Here is a 19,511-nt window from a genome sequence, read left to right on the forward strand (position 1 = left end):
CTTCTATTGAATTGTTTTCTTCATTTTGTGCACAAATTGTATTGTTCTCATTTCTGATTAATTGTAATATATACAATTTGATTGTAAGAATAAAAATTCATTACAAAATTATGTAGATCTAAAGTAAATATAATTTACAATATTTAACGTTTCCACGATTACAGATCAGTAATCAGATCTGTCCGTTACTAGGTGATAAAAAGATATGTCTATTGTAAGATTAAGCAATTATTAACCTGCAATTAAGAATTTCATTTTTTTCTATTTTTGACCAAAATAAAAATAATATAGAAACTGAATAAGGGACTTTTAGAATGTTTTCCAAGCTATAATATATAGCAGCTATAATAATTATTAGGTATATATTATAAAGAAAAATTGGTAAGTTTTATACAAATTTCAACCCCATCAATTGCCATATTTTAAGAGAACCTAAAAAAAATTTGCTTATACTTTTATCAGCTACCATCGGATGCATTTGAAGAGGAATCTTCAAGTTCTGGAGCACCCGGACCTCTGTTTAAAATACTTAAGAGATCTGTGATATGATTTATGGTAAAGTCAGGTTGTAGATCTTCCCTTAGTAAGGGTGGCTTATCCGATATTGGAATCCAAATTGTACCCTTCAGACCAGCTTCTATTCCACCTAAATAGGAAGTAATGCACTCTTATAATGGTCTTCTATGTAATATCAATTCATACAATATCATACTTTAATATTTTACAAATAAATAACTAAAGAGAATGTAAGATAAAAAAACATTTACCCTGAATATCAGTTTCCAATTTGTCACCCACCATTATACATTTATCTGGTTTTACGTTTAAAAATCGACATGCTTTGCGAAATATTTCCCTTTCTGGTTTCTCCCATGGTAAGTCTCCCGATACAAGGATAATATCGAAGTACTGTTCAAGCGAAAGTTTTCGTATTTTCTCCCATTGAGCATTAGAGGGGCCATTTGTGATCAAACCTAAGAGGTATTTTAACCTCAACTGCCGGAGCATAGAAACTACATCCGATGTCAGCGTTAAATAATAATATCGTAGGTACAACCACCGTTCGTAAACTTTTCTCGCTAAGTACGCGTATTTCTCTCCAAGTGCTTTATTCCATAACGTTATGCGCCAAGCATCCAAAGCATGAATAACATTATCAGGGCATTTTCTGAAGTGCTTTAAATATGTAGCTGTAATCTTGATAGATACATCTTCAGGAATACCGTACTCTTGTGTTAGTTCCTCGGCCAACTGTAGATAAAGTTAGAATATTATGTATTAGATATTTCTTTACTTTATGATATGCGAGTCAAGTAATATTACAAAATAATGAACAAAATATAAAGTACACAGTAGAAGGAGAATGAAATTGATTTCCACGTTCAACATGGTTTACGATAATCCATTCTGATACTTAAAAGAGAAAACAATAAATGTTAACAATAAAATCTTTCAGATGGAGTAGATGGCATATTGAAAGTGAAAAAATTCTTATTGAATGTAGATTTGAATGGCTGAACTAAGCTATTAAGGGAAAGGATACAAACGATCGGTTAGGAATTTAGGTCACTTAAGTCAGTTTTTGATGATTACCTAGAAAATGCATTGATTCATTGAAATACTCGAGCCGATTAGTGGACACTCGAAGTGGCACCCGCGGTCGTTGCTGTAATCACAACAAAATCAGTTGTGCCAACAACAAACTTATATTATTTCAATCCTGAAGGCCTTACTCAAATTGTTATTGCAAGTTAGTATTTATACTACTTAATATTGCAGATTTTATGCCATGTGTTAAATGCAATATAACAGGTAATATCTACACAATTCGATAAATTTATCTAATGCAATGTTTTTTATTGTTCTACACCAAGGTGTGGGTAATGATTTAAAGGATAAAATACTTTAAAAAATGATTTACTTTAATAGAGAAACCACTTATTATTTTACAAAGCCATTCGTTGTACATAAACACTTTTTTAAAGTATATACATTCTAAAACTAATTCAAAGCTACACAATTCTAGCTTAAAAAATTTTGCGGTAGTATAAAATATAAAAAAAATCTTTCCTGAACATTACTTCAATATTTATGTTTTTGAAACCATGCAGTTCATGAAAATATTAGTTAACTCTCCTTTGCTTGCCAGGAAACTATTTCCAGACATGATCGCCACCTAAATTTACATTTGATCTATGATTATAATATACAGTTTTACAAAACTGTACATAAATAAATAACTAAAGTATGAATATTATTTTAACGAAATAAAATACTACTAAATAAAGTTATACTTTAAATTAAAAACTTTGTATTGCTTTTTTTTTTATTAAAAACATTTTTATATGTTGCTCATATATGATGTAAAAAAAAATGAAAAATGAAAAAAAAAACATATAACACATATGTAGAATAATGTATTACTAACATAACACTATACTAAATCTCTTGGCTATATAGTTTCATGTAAAACGTTAGAAATTAAAATAAAATATTTGTACAAAATGTTTTTAACTGTTTTAGTCTCCAAAAAGATGTTTTCCAAGTTCCATCATGCGATGATTTCTGCACACAGTTAAAGCTCCACGTTTCTTTAAAACTGTAGCAACATTTTCATCTGCTTTAACTAAATGGCATAAAAGGTCTTCAAAAGCAGATTTTACACTTGGCTGAAGACTTCCTATTTTTACTTTCTTGAGGATTTCAATAATTTCTTCTGCCCAACCTGATTCAAGAGCAAATTGTGAAAGCCAAGGTATAACTTGTAACACTCCAGCCATTGTTTGCATTCCAAGAAACCATAACTCCATAAGTTCTATCCACCGTTCTTTATATGACATGGCAACAACAAGTTCAGTTGGATCATTACTTTCATCAATTATGTATGCATCCCATAGAAATCTTATAGTAGCCTGTATGTATCGGCAAATAGAAAAATCATTCTTCTTAACACGTGTTGCTTGTTGTTTTAATAACAACAATCCTAAAACCGCAAGATGACCGTGCAGTACCAAGTTTTCTGGAATCTGCTTAAGTTCGGGAAGATTATTGAAAATAAATTTCAATAAAGAAATAAAAGTTGGCGATTCTTCCACTAATTTTGCTTCCAATACAGTAATATTCATTAAAACATTACACACAGAAACCATAGCTGTCCTTGAGTCTTTCATTGCTTCCGTTACATGAAATTCTAATTCTTCTTCCTTTTCCTGTTCCTTTAATACTTTTAGTCTCTCTGATTTTGGAACCGGTGGTTTCTTATAATGTACAATCGTCCAATGGTAGGATAAACATTCAAATAAGATTTCTTCTTGTTTTTGTTGGAGTAAGATTTTCCTTGCGTCTTCTTCTACAGCCAAATAACATAATGCCGGTAACAGAAGTCTCAGTAAATCAACCTCGCTTAAAGGATCATGAGTAACTGATTCCCCGGATGACACTCCTTCATCATTTTTTGACAATTTAGCATTTGCTTTAGCTTTCTCTGCTAATTTTCTATTTCTATGAGCATAAAATGTATCATTGGCCACAGTCAAAACGTAAGGTAAAATTGCATAAACTTGAGAACGCATGGCCGTGGTTTCTTGAGCAAGCCATGCTGCTAGTACTCTTACCACAGCACAGATAAATATTTTTTCTTTAATATCTGTTATTTCCTTCATCTTGGATACTGCTGTGAGTAAACCTATAATTGCAGCAAAGGCTCCTTTCAGGACTGTATACAATGCCTGTTTCTCTTTTTGATCTAGATCTAATTGATCATTAGTAATATATGCCAACGAAATTTCAAGAATAGTAAAGCAAGATGTTATTAAATCTGCATTCGCCGTTATAGCTTTTAATTGTTTGCCCTCTAACTGCATTCTAACTTCGATAGATGCCAAATGAATCAAGAGTAAAAAACATACTTTCGGCTTTTCCTTATCTAATAAAGCCCATTCAGCTCCCAATAAATCCATCATTACTGAAGCAAGTTTTATTGCTGGATCGCGTTGATTTTTGCCTATCTTTGAACCAAGAATGTCAGACAAAGCTTTGTGAATGCTAGAAGGCCAAGATTCTTCTTTAGCGGTTTCGCTAATAATATTTCTTCTACAAGACATTAATAAAGCTTGTAAAATTGTGCACAATTGAAATTTCCTTTCTGTATGATCCGTTTCAAAGTCCAATGCAATTTTATCAATAATTGCATGAAAAGGAGCAGCATCTGTCGCATCCCAAGCTTCTGGACCAAATCTTCCAACTAGCGTAACCAAAATATTCAAAGCTTGGTCTGTTTGAAAACTTTTTTCCGAATAAATATCACACATTTTTGTGATAGCTTTTTGTTCAAGTAAAGCTTTCTGTCCAGGAGGATATTGTGCAATATTCTGCAAGCATGTATACGCTTCGCTAACAATGATCAACATATCGTCGTCTGCATCTTCATCGGCTTGCGAGACAATTTCTAGCAATGCAGGTACATAAGTAATCATATCAGGATGACAAGCTAATTCTGGTTCCCCACAAAATGCAGAGAGTATAGATAATGCTACGGACTTGTATACTTGTGGAGGACAATCCACTGGAACTACTTGTGGTAATAATAATTTTGTTAAGAATTTTGTTCCGATAGCTTCAAATAATATTTTCTTCACTGCTGCTGTACAATCTTTGCCATTGACCAATTTTGTAACCATAAATAAAGCAGCAAATTTTTCTGAATCAGTTTCAACTGATTTCAAAATAGCTACGCACTTTTTCACACTCTCTGGGACACTCATGGTTGCCTTTTTTACTTTATTGCAATTTAAAAGTCAAATATCCCTTCTTATTTTTATTGTACGTCGATGACAATCCTCCAAATAGAATTCGCAAACAATTCAAAAATACAGATACTTATTAAACAGTATTTAATAGTTTCACAGAGGTTTGCATGTTTCACATGTCACAGCTAACAGCCAACTGGCAGTACTCCCAGATTAAACCCCTTAAAACTAGCCTTGCCCTTTGACACACTCACTTAGTGAGATAAAAATAAATTTTTCCTACCGCAGACAAAAATTTCACGGAAATGTACACATTACTATCGAAACGTGCATTAACAACAATGTAAGGTTAATTACGTTCTTTCGTGTTCTTTTCTTTTAATGCGATACTAATCGATTGCTATACATTAGAAATAGCGTTAACAAAAGTAAAGGTGAAAATTTCTCAAAATAACTTTATCTATCAGAGGAATTCATTGGAGAAAGATTATGAATGTAGAGACAATTTTAGCATAACCTTTACCGCGTAACACAATATGCGATTATTTGAAATGCAATTACACTGTACGGTCAACTACTGGTATCTGAAGATCGTGAAAATCTACAGTAACAAGCTTATACGCTTTTTCTACGTTGTGTCGAGCATCTGGACAGTTCGGAAGGAACGGCCAAAAATAACCGGCCGAGAGAAAGCTCTATATCAGGGAGTCGGCTCATATTACACAGAGGATTCTATTTTCGTGCGATCTTCGCATCCAAACGGAAATGGGAAAGTATATGTAAATGTAATGGTAGTTACATTTTTCTTAAAAGGAATGAAAATGTATAAGAAAATATATCGACTAGTAAATTATCGACACGAGTGACCTTTTCCACTTTTTTCGTATTATTTTACACCGAAGATTCAATCACACACAGGCATTGCTCTTTGTAGGTATTCTCCAAGAAGAACACATGGCATACATATATATATATATATATATATGTACACACGTATATACACACACACGCACGTATATTTAGTACTACAGTGACAAATGCTGACCGTTTATATACGCGCGAACAGTTTCTGACATCAATGTAATATTAAATATTTTAGCGTACCTTTCGACACGTTTGACTGTCGCCCTTTCTAGTCTCGATGAGAGTATTGTCCAGGTCGAAAAACACAGCGCTTATAGTTATACTTGATGAAGAAAGATGCTTCTCATGCAAAGCCGCCATTGCTTTACGGAGATTAAGTAAAATCTATTGTCGTTAGTCCAACGATGCTTCAACGATAAATCGTGCATGAAAGTAGGCAATGTTCATACAATTCGATATTTAATTACTCCCTTCTAAAGACACTTTAGAAATGAATATACAGTTATCTTAATGGTCGCAACGGTCTGGTTTCGATCTAATATCCTTCCCTTTTTATCTTTTTTCTTCCCTGATTTCATTTTCTACTGTTGAATGAAGAGAGACATCTTCAATAGAAATATATAATGTTGATTGTCGATAAATACGTAATCTACTTTTTATAATCGTATTCATTTAATTATCCACAGAGCTCTATATACTTTGATGCGAAACATTAAAACATGTTCATTCACATTTTTTATACGTATATCCTAATTAGATATAATATAGAAAAATAAAAATAAATAACATAACTATAATGGCAAGCGGATGAATAAACTATACTAATTATAGTATAATATATAAATTATAATATAATAAATAATGTTTGATTTGTTCGCAATGATTAAGTTTACATATACATATAATTTAATGTTAAAAAATAATGAATAATGTGTACCAATTATTTAAAGTTACTTTTGGTATTGATGGCGCTACAATGCTTTGGCGCGAAACTTTTAATAACTTTAGATTCTCATTTTTTATACAATTGTCACTGAATTGAAAATAAATTATTGAATATTATATGATTTATATAATAATTATTTATACATGTTAACTCTGAAGTCGAACATTATTTTGTGTTATTGCTTGAAATAATAATGATATAAACACGTAATGCTATCCGTGTATTTTGAAATTGCCCTAGTATTGGTGGCATCATGTAAATTTTGGCGCAAAGTTGATAGTTTCTTTGAAATTCATCTTTATATTGCCTTACAAAGTATTTATTACGTCGAGTGAATTCTATTAGATGTAAAAATGTCGGTTATGGCAACCACAGCTACTCTCCAAGAAGATGAAGAGCTAGTGGAACATAATCCGCAAGCGACATTAATAAAAACTCTCGAAGTAAGCTATTTCTGTAACCTATGTGATGCTTGTATCGGTTATGCTTCATCGGTATTCTCGTGGAACAATTTATATCATTTATCATTATTAAACTATAAAAAGTCATATGAGACAAATATGTTTTTTATTCAGGGAAATGGCATTACAGCAGGAGATATAAAAAAATTGGAGGAAGCTGGTTATTATACAGTAGAAGCTATAGCTTATGCTACTAAAAAATGTTTACTTGCCATCAAAGGTATTAGTGAAGCAAAAGCAGATAAAATTCTGCAAGAAGCTTCAAAATTAGTTGTAATGGGTTTTAAAAGTGCTACTGAAATTCATCAAATTCGATCGAATATAGTTTATGTTACTACTGGGTCTAGTGAATTAGATAGATTATTAGGGGGCGGTATAGAAACTGGTTCGATTACAGAAATATTTGGAGAGTTCAGTTCTGGGAAAACTCAATTGTGTCATACACTAGCTGTTAATTGTCAATTACCTATAGATATGGGAGGTGCGGAAGGAAAATGTCTTTACATAGATACGGAAGGAACTTTTAGACCTGAAAGATTAATTGCTGTTGCAGAAAGATACAAAATTGCTGGAGATTCTGTATTAGATAATGTAGCGTGTGCAAGGGCTTTTAATACGGATCATCAAACTAAGTTAGTAGTTCAGGCTAGTGCTATGATGACAGAATCGAGATATGCATTATTAATAGTGGACAGTGCAACTAGTTTGTATAGATCAGAATATTCTGGAAGAGGAGAGCTAGCAGCCAGGCAAACGCATTTATCTCGGTTTCTCAGAATGTTACTTAGATTGGCTGATGAACACGGCGTCGCTGTTGTTATAACTAACCAAGTTGTAGCACAGGTTGATGGTGCAGCTAGTATGTTTGGTGGTGATCAAAAAAAACCAATCGGTGGTCATATTTTAGCACATGCAAGCACTACAAGATTATATTTACGTAAGGGTAGACGGGAAACAAGGATATGTAAGATCTATGATTCTCCTTGTCTTCCTGAGAGCGAGGCAATGTTTGCAATAAATGCAGATGGCATTGGAGATGTTAAAGAGTAACAACGCATTTGTTACTTACAAATGTCTATACTTATAAAATTAAATCTAATCTAAAATGTGCCTTCCTTAGAAAACAAACTTATTTTTATACTTACAATGACACCTTGAAGATATATAATTTATCTAACTACATAGAAATAATTAATAATAAATATTGTTTAGTTAACTGATTTTTGTAGCATATAAAAAACATTAATAAAATGAGGAACAAAATATTTGAAAGAATAAAATACCAAATGTATATAAGTATTAAGTAGCATATCAAACATACATACGTATATAGCTAATTTAATTTTTGTACTGTTAAAAATATGATATAAGAATGGATTTTTAATATGAATATGTATATATTGTCAGGAATAAATTATTTGAAATGAATAATATTAAATTTGTTTAATATCATTAATCTTTAAACAGAGCATTTGTGATTCTTGCTGAAATATTTTTATTTGGCCAATTATTATAAACTATAAGTGTTTAATTTCTTCTATATAAAGTAAATGTAATAAATGTTTCAATATTGTGTGTTCTATAAATTTAATAATAAAATTATTCATCATTTTTAATATAACAACGATGGTAAAATTATAAATAGGTGAAAAATTTTTAAAACAATAGGTATCGTGTGACAAGTATTTTCATGCATCTTATGCATTTATCACAGCATCGAAAAATTATTACTAGTTTTAGAACTATATAGATTACCTAGGAAATTCTGGTGATCTTTACAAAAATTTACAAATTTTCTGAATATATTCAAATATCAAAATCAATTTTCTAATTATAAATTAGAGTTTAAATTATATAATATAAAAATGTTAAGAAATTATTATTTTTTCTTCTTTTAAGTTACAATGTGGAAATTGCACACGTGGCCATTTTATTCACGTAGGATTGTTTCGAAAACCGTGGGACATTTTCCACGGCATTTCTCAATTAACATTAATTTTAAAGAAAGATTTATCTGTAATTTTGTAATCTTAAAAGCAAGTAGAGAAATTAAGCGTTTAGAAAGAAATTTTTTTTCAAGGTGGGTTATGTATCAAATAATTTACGTCATTACGTAGTATCTATATAATTATCACATATAGATACATATATTTGGTACAGATGTTCTGTAAGTTTTTCCTTTATTTTTGCTTGTTCATTAACATTTGTTGCAAAGCATCATAATTACGAAAATGTTTTATGAAATTATTTTAGTAATTAAATAATATGCATATATATATTACATGTATATTTTATTACAAGATTATTCTTCAGGGGAACGATGAGTGAAGATATTACATTGTATACATTACCGAATAATCAGCCGGTAGTTACTCTAGAATGTGATACTGCATTTAATGCTTTAACAAGAGATGAAAAATTATATGCACATTATTTGAGTAAAGCTGCTTGGAACGGTGGTCTTATTGTATTTATACAAACTTCACCGGAATCACCATTAATATTTGCTCTTGTACACAAAGTTTTTACCGCTGAAACAGTAGATGAATTAAAAAAATCTGCACTCAATGTTGGCATTAATGAAGATGAGTTCACAGTAAGTTTACTACGATGATATACTAATTTCATTTGTTAAAAATAATTGTAATATTGCTGTGTATTTTCAGGCATTTTTAGTATATACTTGTGGAATTTTTGCAAATGCTGGCAATTATAAATCCTTTGGTGACAGTAAAATAATTCCTAATTTGCCTAAAGATAAATTTGAAGCTATTATAAAAACTTCAAAGGCATACAAAGATAATCCAAAAGATATTGCAGAAATTTGGGATAAAATTAAAAATATAACATATTCTGTAAATGGAAAGTTAAAATCTTTAGGATTGGGTGAAAAAGGAATTACAACTTATTTTTCTGCTAATTGCACGGATGAGGATGCAAAGTTAGTTAATGATTTTATGCAAAGCAAAGGATTAGAATCTTATAATGCAAGATGCTTTAAAACAACACATAAAGAAAATGATTCTAAATCTTCAGAGAATTTGGATGTATATGAAATCAGGCTGGCTTCTGTGAATACCAATGACGATCCTAATATTACGTTTCCAGAAGAGATATTTAAAAATGCAAAATTTCGTATTACAAGAGGAGATTACGCAAAACTTTTGATTTCCGTTGTTGATAATCTTGAAAAGGCAAAGAAATATGCCACAAACGAGAATGAGAAAAATATGTTAAATAAGTACATAAAACACTTTGAAACAGGTTCTTTACAGGATCATAAAGATGGCTCTCGTTTTTGGATTAAAGATAAAGGACCAGTTATAGAGACATATATTGGTTTTATTGAGACCTACAGAGATCCAGCAGGTCAAAGAGGAGAATTTGAAGGGTTTGTAGCAATGGTGAATAAAGAAATGTCTAAGAAATTTGCTACATTAGTAAGCAATGCAGAAAAATATATACCAAAGCTCCCTTGGGGTGGAGATTTTGAGAAGGATGAATTTCTGAGGCCTGACTTTACCTCATTGGATGTTCTAACATTCTCAGGATCTGGAATACCTGCGGGTATAAATATTCCAAATTACGATGAAATCAGAGAATCAGAAGGATTTAAGAATGTTTCCTTGGGTAATGTAATTCCTGCAAACATGAAATTAGATGTGATGCCGTTTTTATCACAAAGTGATCAAACTTTGATGAATACTTACAGAGTGGCTAGTTTTGAAGTGCAAGTTGGTTTGCATGAACTTCTTGGTCACGGAACAGGTAAACTATTTAGGAAACTAGAATCTGGTTCATATAACTTCAATATGGGACAAGTAAAAAATATTTTAACTGGAGAATTAATAAATAAATATTTCTTACCCGGTGAAACATACGATTCAAAGTTTGGTGCGATGGGATCTTCTTATGAAGAGTGTAGAGCAGAGGCAGTTGGCTTATATTTGTCTTTAGAAAAAGATATACTGAGTATATTTGGACATGAAGGTCCTAAGGCAGACGATATAATGTATGTGAATTGGCTATCTCTGTTGTGGACCGGTTGTGCAAAAGTTTTGGAAATGTATCAACCATCAACTAAAAAATGGTTGCAAGCTCATTCTCAAGCAAGATATGTTTTACTTAGAGTCTGTTTGGAAGCTGGCAATGATTTTGTTAATGTTATTGAATCTGAGCCTGGAAAGAATTTATTACTGACTGTTGATAGAAGTAAAATTTTAACAGTTGGTAAAAAAGCAATTGGAGACTTTTTAGCTAAACTGCAAATTTATAAAAGTACAGGTGATATTGAAGCAGCTACAGAAATGTATGAGAGATATAGCGAAGTACCAGAAACAGGGCCACATCCTTGGGCACGTTGGAGAGATATAATTTTAGCCCATAAAGAACCCCGAAAGATATTTATACAATCTAATACATTTGTAAATGGTCTGTATTTTTAAGAAATTATTTATATTTATACATATGATAAAATATAGCGTTGTTGTACTAATATATTAATTTACTCTGGAATAGGTGAAAATGAAGTACAGTTAAAAAATTATGAGCCCACTTTTGCTGGACTGATTCAATCTTGGACAGAAAGATTTCCTTCTGCGGATGTATCGCGAATTCTTATTGAACATTGGGAGAAAGATAGACATCATTTTCCACTTGAAAGTAACTAATTATTTGATACGAATACTGTTAAAAATAAAAACTTTTTGAATTGTGTATGCTGCAATATTTTTATGTATGCGTTGTGTATGTATATGTGAATGAGCATTATACACATAATTACGAAAGATCATTGAGATTTATTGTTCTGTGTTAATTACTTTAAATGGATAAGAATTTTGTATAAAATAAATTATTCATTTTTTATTTACCTTGCTTATACAAGGTGTAAGTGTATATGAAAATTATTTACCACAAGTTAGAATATACTTTCAAATCATACAAAAATAACACAATTTTATTACTTCTCTTTTTAATTACTTAAAAAATATTAAATATACAGTACAAATACATCATAAACCAAACTCAATGCATATTCGAACCGAATGTACAGATACATGACAGTATGCGAATAGTTATATATCCTAGGGGCAACAGGTTATAACGAAATTACTGCGCATGCACGTTCAGTTATTTATCGAATTGGCGGGAAAAACCTGAAGAACGTAGTGTTAACAGCAAAATGGTATCGGAAGAGTCGTTAATTTTGTGCTTCTCTAATTTAGGTTGCGATGTTTCAGATAAATCTGTGCTCGATAAATGTAAGTTACTTAATTGTTTATTCTTTCAAATGAATAGTGTTATTCTTAACCTATATGAACTTTTTAATCTGTTGTTGATAAAAAATTATAACAAATATTTTCTAATAGATTGTTGTTTTTCAAATTCTTTGTGCTTCCTGATCATAGCATTATTAATACTATTATATATGTTTTCATATAAATATAACATATATTAAATTTTAATAATAGTTGTTTACCAGTTTATAACCTTATCTTATGGAATAATATCATTGAAATCTTTGTGCCTATAATTACAGGCAAAATATATTTATATATTCAGAATCTTGTATATGGTTTTCAATATGTTGTTACGTTCAATATGTTGCAGTATACAGATATAGTAATAATATATTAATTATTTACATTAATTTATCTTTAAAGGACATGTTTCTTTTTTATCTAGGCATTCAGCTTTGTCATGCTCATAATTTGGATGAAGAATCATTTGTGGAATTGTGGATAGCATACACAGTTCCACACTCTTTAAATATTGATCCAGGTATAGATGACCTTATCAAATTTGAAAAGGAAGAATTAAATAAAAACAGTAAAAATTCTCTTGAAGATGCTACGCAAATAGTATCAAATTTGCATATTGATTTACAACCTAAAGAAGAAATCATGTATCCTTGTATAATATTTTATCAAAATCGAATTTAACAAATTTGTTCTCTTCGTTTTACACATATCACAAATGCACGCACACTTGTATTATCCTTACATAAAATTGTTATATATGATTTTAGTAACAATGTTTTGGATATATACAGCACTGGAGAATCTTCTACACCAAAGGTAAGTTTTTATTTTGATTGTAAAGCATTTTTTGAATTATTTTAACATTTACCGAGTTATATTATTATTAGACATAAATTTGCAGTAAACATATACATATTAATGCACCATATATTTGAGTTCTCATGTTTAAGATACATTTTCTAAAATATATTTGTTTACAAGTAATGAGTAATAATTATTTTTAAAAATATTTTATTTCGTGACTGAAACTCACGATGACATTGTATTTGCCGGTAAAGCGTGACCTATTGTCAAACTTTCGAGCGGGCTATTTTGATGATTTCAAAAGCTGCTTGTTCCACCTTATTCTTTCTTTCAAGAGGGAAGGTCTCTACCCCTGCAATGGGTCTTTCGACATTGTTGCCAGATTTATGAAATTACTTTTGACGAGTAGTATGCCTAAATTTTTTACGTATATAACCAAATTTTTTCGTAAAGTTTTATTCGTGTTCTAGAATGTTTTAATTTCACTGTTTTTGTAATTTGCCTAAACACTTGCATTTCATTGAAAATATCATATTTACTTTGAAAATACATATTTCGTATTGCTATTCAGTAGATAGTTAGCATTTATGCAAATGATAAATAAAAGTGCGATGTATTATATTATATATGGAAGTTAGTAGCATTAGTAAATTACACAAATGAATAAAATGTAATAATCATAAACATTCGTATAAATGTAGCATCAGAAAAAAAAATATTCGCTTTTTCTTTATGCAGTAAAATGCGTAATAAGTATTTTTTCAAGTTTGTAATACTCAGAAAAATATTAAACTACGTTAAAAGGGTATATTTTATATCTAACATCAACCTTGGCATTGCAATAATTTACGTCGCTTTGGCAACACTGTCTCACATTCTTTATGGTCGATCTATGGTCTATAGTAGCAATGACGTAAGGTTTCTACCTGAGAATCTTTTTCTTCGTAAAATGTCCGGAATTGTAGTTAACCACGTTATGTGAGCAATCGATAACATATTGTAAGTTTATATTGTTTTTATCTTTAAACTCGTTAATTAACTATTCAATTCGCATTTGTAAGTTTCAGTTCCAAAATATGTGTATATCATTTTTAATGTAGAAAAATTGAATTCCGTTTATTTTACTTTTATTATTATCAAAAATACTTATTTATGAAATTCACAAATTAGAAATTGTACATGTACTAGAATTGAATGTTGAATATAGTTGTACCATTCTTTTTAAATTTTCGTCATAAAACAAGTTTAAGTAAAAGCAATTTTTGTAGTTTTAACTTATTAGTTTCAAGTACTCTTTGTCCTAGGTCTTGGATTTATATTACAGAGCATTAGCAAATATTATTCATTTCTAAACTTATGTAACAATTGAAATCCATTTCTGGAATTTTTGTGAAGAATATGTATACATATATATATATATATATATATATTTTTTTTTTTTCTCATTATTGTAAAAAATGAGAATCTTACAGAAAACTGCACAATATACACTGTTGCTAGTAAATCTCTATTATGTAATACGTTATGTTTATTATTAATATTGTACGTTTATGAGTGAAATTTTCAATGCTGTTTCTCGGCAGGTGGTTTCTTAATTCTGTAGTGAAACGCTGTTGTAGAATCTTGTTGCAGCACCGTAATTCCCGCCACAAAAATCGTCCAGGTAGATCGCCGCCATTATCCCCTCTCCTTCCTTTCCTAGTCTCCCACAAAGGACATTTTATCATGGAGGGGGATCTTGGATTCGTTCCTATTGGTGGAAAAAGGACAGTGTGCCTTCTTGTATCGTGTAGAGAGGGATTCTCCTTCCATCTAAGAGAGTTGACCAGATTTCTTCAAAGGGTACGATTTCAGTTTTCAAGGACCCAGGCTCCATTATCATCCTGATGTGCGCGTGCGTGCGTGCTTACAGAGTTTCCGAACAAAGCATTGTTTCTTTCGTGTACTTTCATATTTCAGTTATCAAGTTACACTGCAACAGTTTGACCAGCAATTGTTTCGCTTGAGTGTAAGACATTTATTGTTCGTATTTAAAAAAAAATCAGTACATACAACCAATTATCTTGATGGCGTCGAATCGAGACGCCATGGCTTTGCTTGTCAGCGCATCACGCGGAATCGGAGTGTATTATTCAGTGATTTGCCGGATGGTTGTGGGTTTTACACTTTACTTAAACTGTAAATTATGTGTAAAATTTGTTGTTGTGAAGCAACACGCAATTTGTGTAAAGTATTATTGTAGAACGGAATGTACAATGTGTATTACATGTTGATACGGCTGAGCAAAGCGTCAGCCATTACGGGATTTGGTTTGAATGGATTTCATACTCGAAAGTCATTCCGCCAATCGTGTAACGTTCCGCGTCGTAGAGACCTGTTGCTATTGTTACTACTGTTGTTATTTTTCACGTAGTCTTTTTTATTTTCCTATTATTTCGTTTCAATTAGTCTCACGTTAAGCGCAGAAAAGTTGCTTATTCACATAAAACTTATCATCAGATGTTGTTACAAGAAATATGCGATAAATCTATTTGCTAACATTAGTAAGGTTTACGGATAACCTTGTTCACATTGATACACACGCATACATAAGTACAGACATTGGATGTAATAAAAACAGTATTATGTACGAGAAAAAGAAATGAGATCCATTGAAATTGTGTGCGTGCACGCGAATGTCGTCGACCGTTCGTCGAGAATTCTGAGCGTCGCGTCGGTACAACCTGTTGCTGCGACTATGTCGTATACTTGAATATCTCTCGTTCGGTCGAATCTTTCGGTATCTTCTTCAAATTTTGACATTTTTTTTACAAAAGTATTACATCATTACGACTCAGTCTGATTATGTATAATTTCTCTTTACATCGTTGATGTATATACAATGGTACTGGTTTGGGGCTATATATTCGGACTTCGTAACCCCATTGAGAACTCTACATTTCGCTTATGTCGAAGGACAATATATTTTTCTCTGTTTAACGTAAATATACAAAACGTATACACTTTATTTGTATACTTGAATGTTTATAAAAAATAAACCATCATACGTAATCATTCGTATAATCATACGACACACGTGCTATAGTATATGCGATTTGGATAAATAGGTAATTGATAGGGTTAGTAGAATTAAATATATATAAATAATAATAAAAATGTAACTTTCTTAAACAGCACTCGGTTGAAAGATCGGTTCCTTAGGGAGTTGCTCGCATCTACCAATTAAGTACAATTGACCAACAACTGACAGCGTGATCTTCCTCTCTTTGCTCCAATTTCTCAATGTTCCCTCTTGTATACATACAAAGTAAGTGAGAGATATAGAATATTTCTGAAAAGAGGGAGAAAGGGGAAAAATATTTCAATACTCGCATCGGAAAAGTGAATGAAATATTACCACTTCTTCAGACATGTTACAACTGTATCTGGCAAAAGCTCCTTGTTATTTCCCACGGTATCTCTGTGAACAGTGGGGCGAAAGATTGCCAGGGGCGGATAGTTTGTGGAGAGAGGGGTAGAAGGAGAGAAATAGTCTTCTGACTCCGAGTGTATTCGTCAGGAAAGAGGGGGAAAGAGGACAGCTCGGTGATCGACCCAAAGTTTCACATGATCTGGTACAGCAAGTATCGTTCAAATAAATTTCCCGTTCGCGTCTCCCCTTACTATCCAACGGAATATCGCATGTATTAATGTACATTCCGTGAGTGTAACTATAGCTATTTCGTTTTTATATAATCTATTTTAAATAACTTATGTTAAAACATAAATCGATCAGAAGAATGGATCGTTTTTAGAAAAATTGAAAGTACGCGAGCAACTTGGCCAGATATCGCGAGGAGAAATGGTTTCGATATTTAACATATAAGAGCATTGAACGCAAAGTACAAAAAACAACCAGAACTTGATTGAAAGAATACGTAATAAAGTAAGTACCACGAACGATCAGGTTAACAACAATTAACCCATCTCGTTATGATGACTCCCGAACGCGGGCTCTATAATAACTATTTATTTTTCATTACTGTAACGTTATCAGTTTGAAATGATCGTTTATGGTGTTTTTCCTTCATTTATACGAACTTAATCTCGTAGTTATTGTTATTTATTATCTGCGCATTAACAGTAATAGTTCGAAACGTACACGGCATTACATGATGCAATTACGCGAAGGAAGAGGACAATAGGCAGAAAAAGAAGAAAACAAAACGGTTCCCTGAATTTGCCAAATGAGTGAAGGTCTAGTGCACAGGTGATCAAATTGTGACTAGATCCACACTCATTAAGCACGTTTAGGTGCAGACATCGCTGCTGCATGAATGATTAGGATATTGTCGCGTAAACCGTACAAAATTTTACTTATTCATCTAGTCAACGATGGTGTAAAACAGATAATTCCATAGACGAGTATGAATGTGGTGCACGTTTTAATGTGCTTCGTGACTAGATACATACTCGTCTACGGTTGTTTGTTTTGCTCTTGGAATATTATGAGATGATACATGTAGTAAACGGACTATTACGATATTTTGTTTTCAGTCAAATTTATCTTCGCCATATTATATTATATAGAATTTTATTTTGTTGTTTTTAAGCAGATTAAAAGAGCAAGAAGTCCTGTAACAGAGACCGAAAATGATAATAAATTACGGGCAGTGGACCATACGTTTGTACCGTCAATTTATACATCAAAATCGTAAGCAAACTAATCGCTTATCGTTATATGTATTTGTAATTTTATACTGTAATCAGGATGTTTTACAATCATTTTTATAGGAATGTGCCTAATCGTGCTCCAAGCACAAACGTTAGAGGCAAGGTTCTTTTATGTTTCGGTCAGGATCTTAAAGACTGGAAGAAACAAAATGATTACGAAGTATCGATCGTTAAGGCTAATATACCCCATGTACCCAAAGACGTAATGTACATGTTTGAGTTGATTTCCAAACAAGGAATTGCTCTTAGTAGCAGGTGCCAAAGTTTTGGTGAACAATTATGCTATATTTGGAACAAAATAGAACCCGCCGATTCCAAAGTTCGTTACGTGAGGAACGTAGCGTGTAAAAGTCAAGTAACGTTTAGAACATGGGGCAGAATATGTATAAAAGTCGATAAAACGAATGGTAGGAAAAGTGTTTTGCTGGAAGGTTCGAAAAGACCTAAGGGTGCCAAAATAGCTCCCATTGTACAATTAGATCTTAGTGAAATTAAACATTACTCAGTTTTTTCGGGTCAAGTAGTCGCAGTAGAGGGCATATGCACTACTGGACAGGTTCTAGTAGCTAAACAGTTGTTCGTTAAGGGATATGCACCATTATTTGACGTACCAAAATTGTCGAACGATATTAAAATTTACGTTGCGGTTGGTCCGTTTACACCTTCCGACAACTTGAATTATCAACCGCTATGGGATCTTATGGAACGCGTTGCAGAAGAGGAACCTAACGTGTTAATATTAATCGGACCATTTATAGAATATACGCATCCCGAAATTGTAAAGTGTACCGTGAAAGATAATTATCAAGATATTTTTGATAAAATTTTAATGAAGATTCTACAACATTTAAAAGGGTATATCACCGAGAGAAAACATTGTTTTATTGCTATCGCAATTAATCGCTAAATCGCAATTAAAGAAAATATTTTCATTCTAGGACAATAACACGCCTTGTACTCGTATCTTCGAATCGTGATGTACATCACGAGCCTGTCTTTCCGACGCCGGAGTATGTTATAAATGCTAATAAAGTTGGACCAAATATGGCGAACCTCTGTCCTTTACCAGATCCCTGTATAATGAACATAGAAGGTTTGCATATAGGAGTAACATCAGTGGATGTGTTTAGACACGTCGCGCAACAAGAAGTATCGTAAGTGACTAGACAGTATGTATCTAGGTAATGCGATAGGTAAATTTTGTCTGAATGTTCCTTATTTTTAGGAATACACCTGGAATGGATAGGATCGGTCGTTTGGCCGACCATATATTATCTCAGGCTACATTTTATCCAGTATTTCCTCCTTTTCGTGGGTTAAATTTTGATGTAGCACTTTGGAGAAAATACGGTTGCTTTGAACGACAACCACATATTTTGATTTTACCTTCTGACATTAAATACTATACTAAATCAGTGAACGAATGCCTTGTTATAAATCCGGAGCGATTACAAAAGTATATCTACGCTAAATTATGCATACGACCTGTGTACGATGGAAAGTGGAATCCAAACAAAGTGTCCTGCGAAATTGCAAAAGTTTAATAGGTCGTTAATATTCCTCTATTTATTGTTATATTTTCACTGCTTCTAGTATTATAATCTCTCTGTCTCTCAAGTACACTAAATAAAATTCAGGTTCATGTCTAAAGTATAATATTAATAAAAAGAAGCATTGTATAATTTCTACTCTTTGCTTTGATTTCATACGTTGA

General features: G+C 31.9%; 5 protein-coding genes across 7 annotated transcripts; 3 read left to right on the top strand and 2 right to left on the bottom strand.

Annotated features, from left to right (window-relative positions):
* Positions 1–316: 316 nt before the first annotated feature.
* On the bottom strand, positions 317–6,211 carry LOC143432147 (N-acylneuraminate-9-phosphatase). The gene is made up of 3 exons (XM_076908922.1): positions 5,853–6,211; positions 768–1,251; positions 317–646 (listed from the first exon to the last, which is right to left on the bottom strand). The coding sequence occupies exons 1-3, from the start codon at positions 5,970–5,972 to the stop codon at positions 459–461; spliced, it is 792 nt and encodes a 263-aa protein (XP_076765037.1). The 5' UTR covers positions 5,973–6,211; the 3' UTR covers positions 317–458.
* Positions 2,516–4,763, bottom strand: Neurochondrin (neurochondrin). Its single transcript, XM_076908920.1, has one exon. The coding sequence runs from the start codon at positions 4,761–4,763 to the stop codon at positions 2,520–2,522; it is 2,244 nt and encodes a 747-aa protein (XP_076765035.1). The 3' UTR covers positions 2,516–2,519.
* A 450-nt stretch (positions 6,212–6,661) lies between the features above and the next one.
* Positions 6,662–8,291, top strand: LOC143433316 (DNA repair protein RAD51 homolog A). The gene is made up of 2 exons (XM_076910617.1): positions 6,662–7,001; positions 7,134–8,291. The coding sequence occupies exons 1-2, from the start codon at positions 6,912–6,914 to the stop codon at positions 8,067–8,069; spliced, it is 1,026 nt and encodes a 341-aa protein (XP_076766732.1). The 5' UTR covers positions 6,662–6,911; the 3' UTR covers positions 8,070–8,291.
* A 604-nt stretch (positions 8,292–8,895) lies between these two features.
* On the top strand, positions 8,896–11,735 carry Dppiii (dipeptidyl peptidase 3). The gene is made up of 4 exons (XM_076910742.1): positions 8,896–9,099; positions 9,333–9,615; positions 9,686–11,450; positions 11,538–11,735. The coding sequence occupies exons 1-4, from the start codon at positions 8,924–8,926 to the stop codon at positions 11,687–11,689; spliced, it is 2,376 nt and encodes a 791-aa protein (XP_076766857.1). The 5' UTR covers positions 8,896–8,923; the 3' UTR covers positions 11,690–11,735.
* A 361-nt stretch (positions 11,736–12,096) lies between these two features.
* Dnapol-alpha73 (DNA polymerase alpha subunit B) lies at positions 12,097–19,473 on the top strand. 3 transcript variants are annotated; one of them, XM_076895462.1, is made up of 7 exons: positions 12,097–12,280; positions 12,705–12,924; positions 13,048–13,096; positions 17,677–17,777; positions 17,858–18,652; positions 18,736–18,951; positions 19,023–19,473. In XM_076895462.1, the coding sequence occupies exons 1-7, from the start codon at positions 12,202–12,204 to the stop codon at positions 19,339–19,341; spliced, it is 1,779 nt and encodes a 592-aa protein (XP_076751577.1). In that variant the 5' UTR covers positions 12,097–12,201; the 3' UTR covers positions 19,342–19,473. The 3 variants fall into 3 exon arrangements, with proteins under 3 accessions (XP_076751577.1, XP_076751586.1, XP_076751593.1); XM_076895471.1 differs by having other exon boundaries at positions 17,680–17,777; XM_076895478.1 differs by lacking the exons at positions 12,097–12,280; positions 12,705–12,924; positions 13,048–13,096 and adding an exon at positions 14,619–14,926 and having other exon boundaries at positions 17,680–17,777.
* The last annotated feature ends 38 nt before the right edge of the window (positions 19,474–19,511 follow it).

The sequence above is a fragment of the Xylocopa sonorina genome, chromosome 1, assembly GCF_050948175.1.
Source record: "Xylocopa sonorina isolate GNS202 chromosome 1, iyXylSono1_principal, whole genome shotgun sequence".
NCBI lineage: Eukaryota > Metazoa > Arthropoda > Insecta > Hymenoptera > Apidae > Xylocopa > Xylocopa sonorina.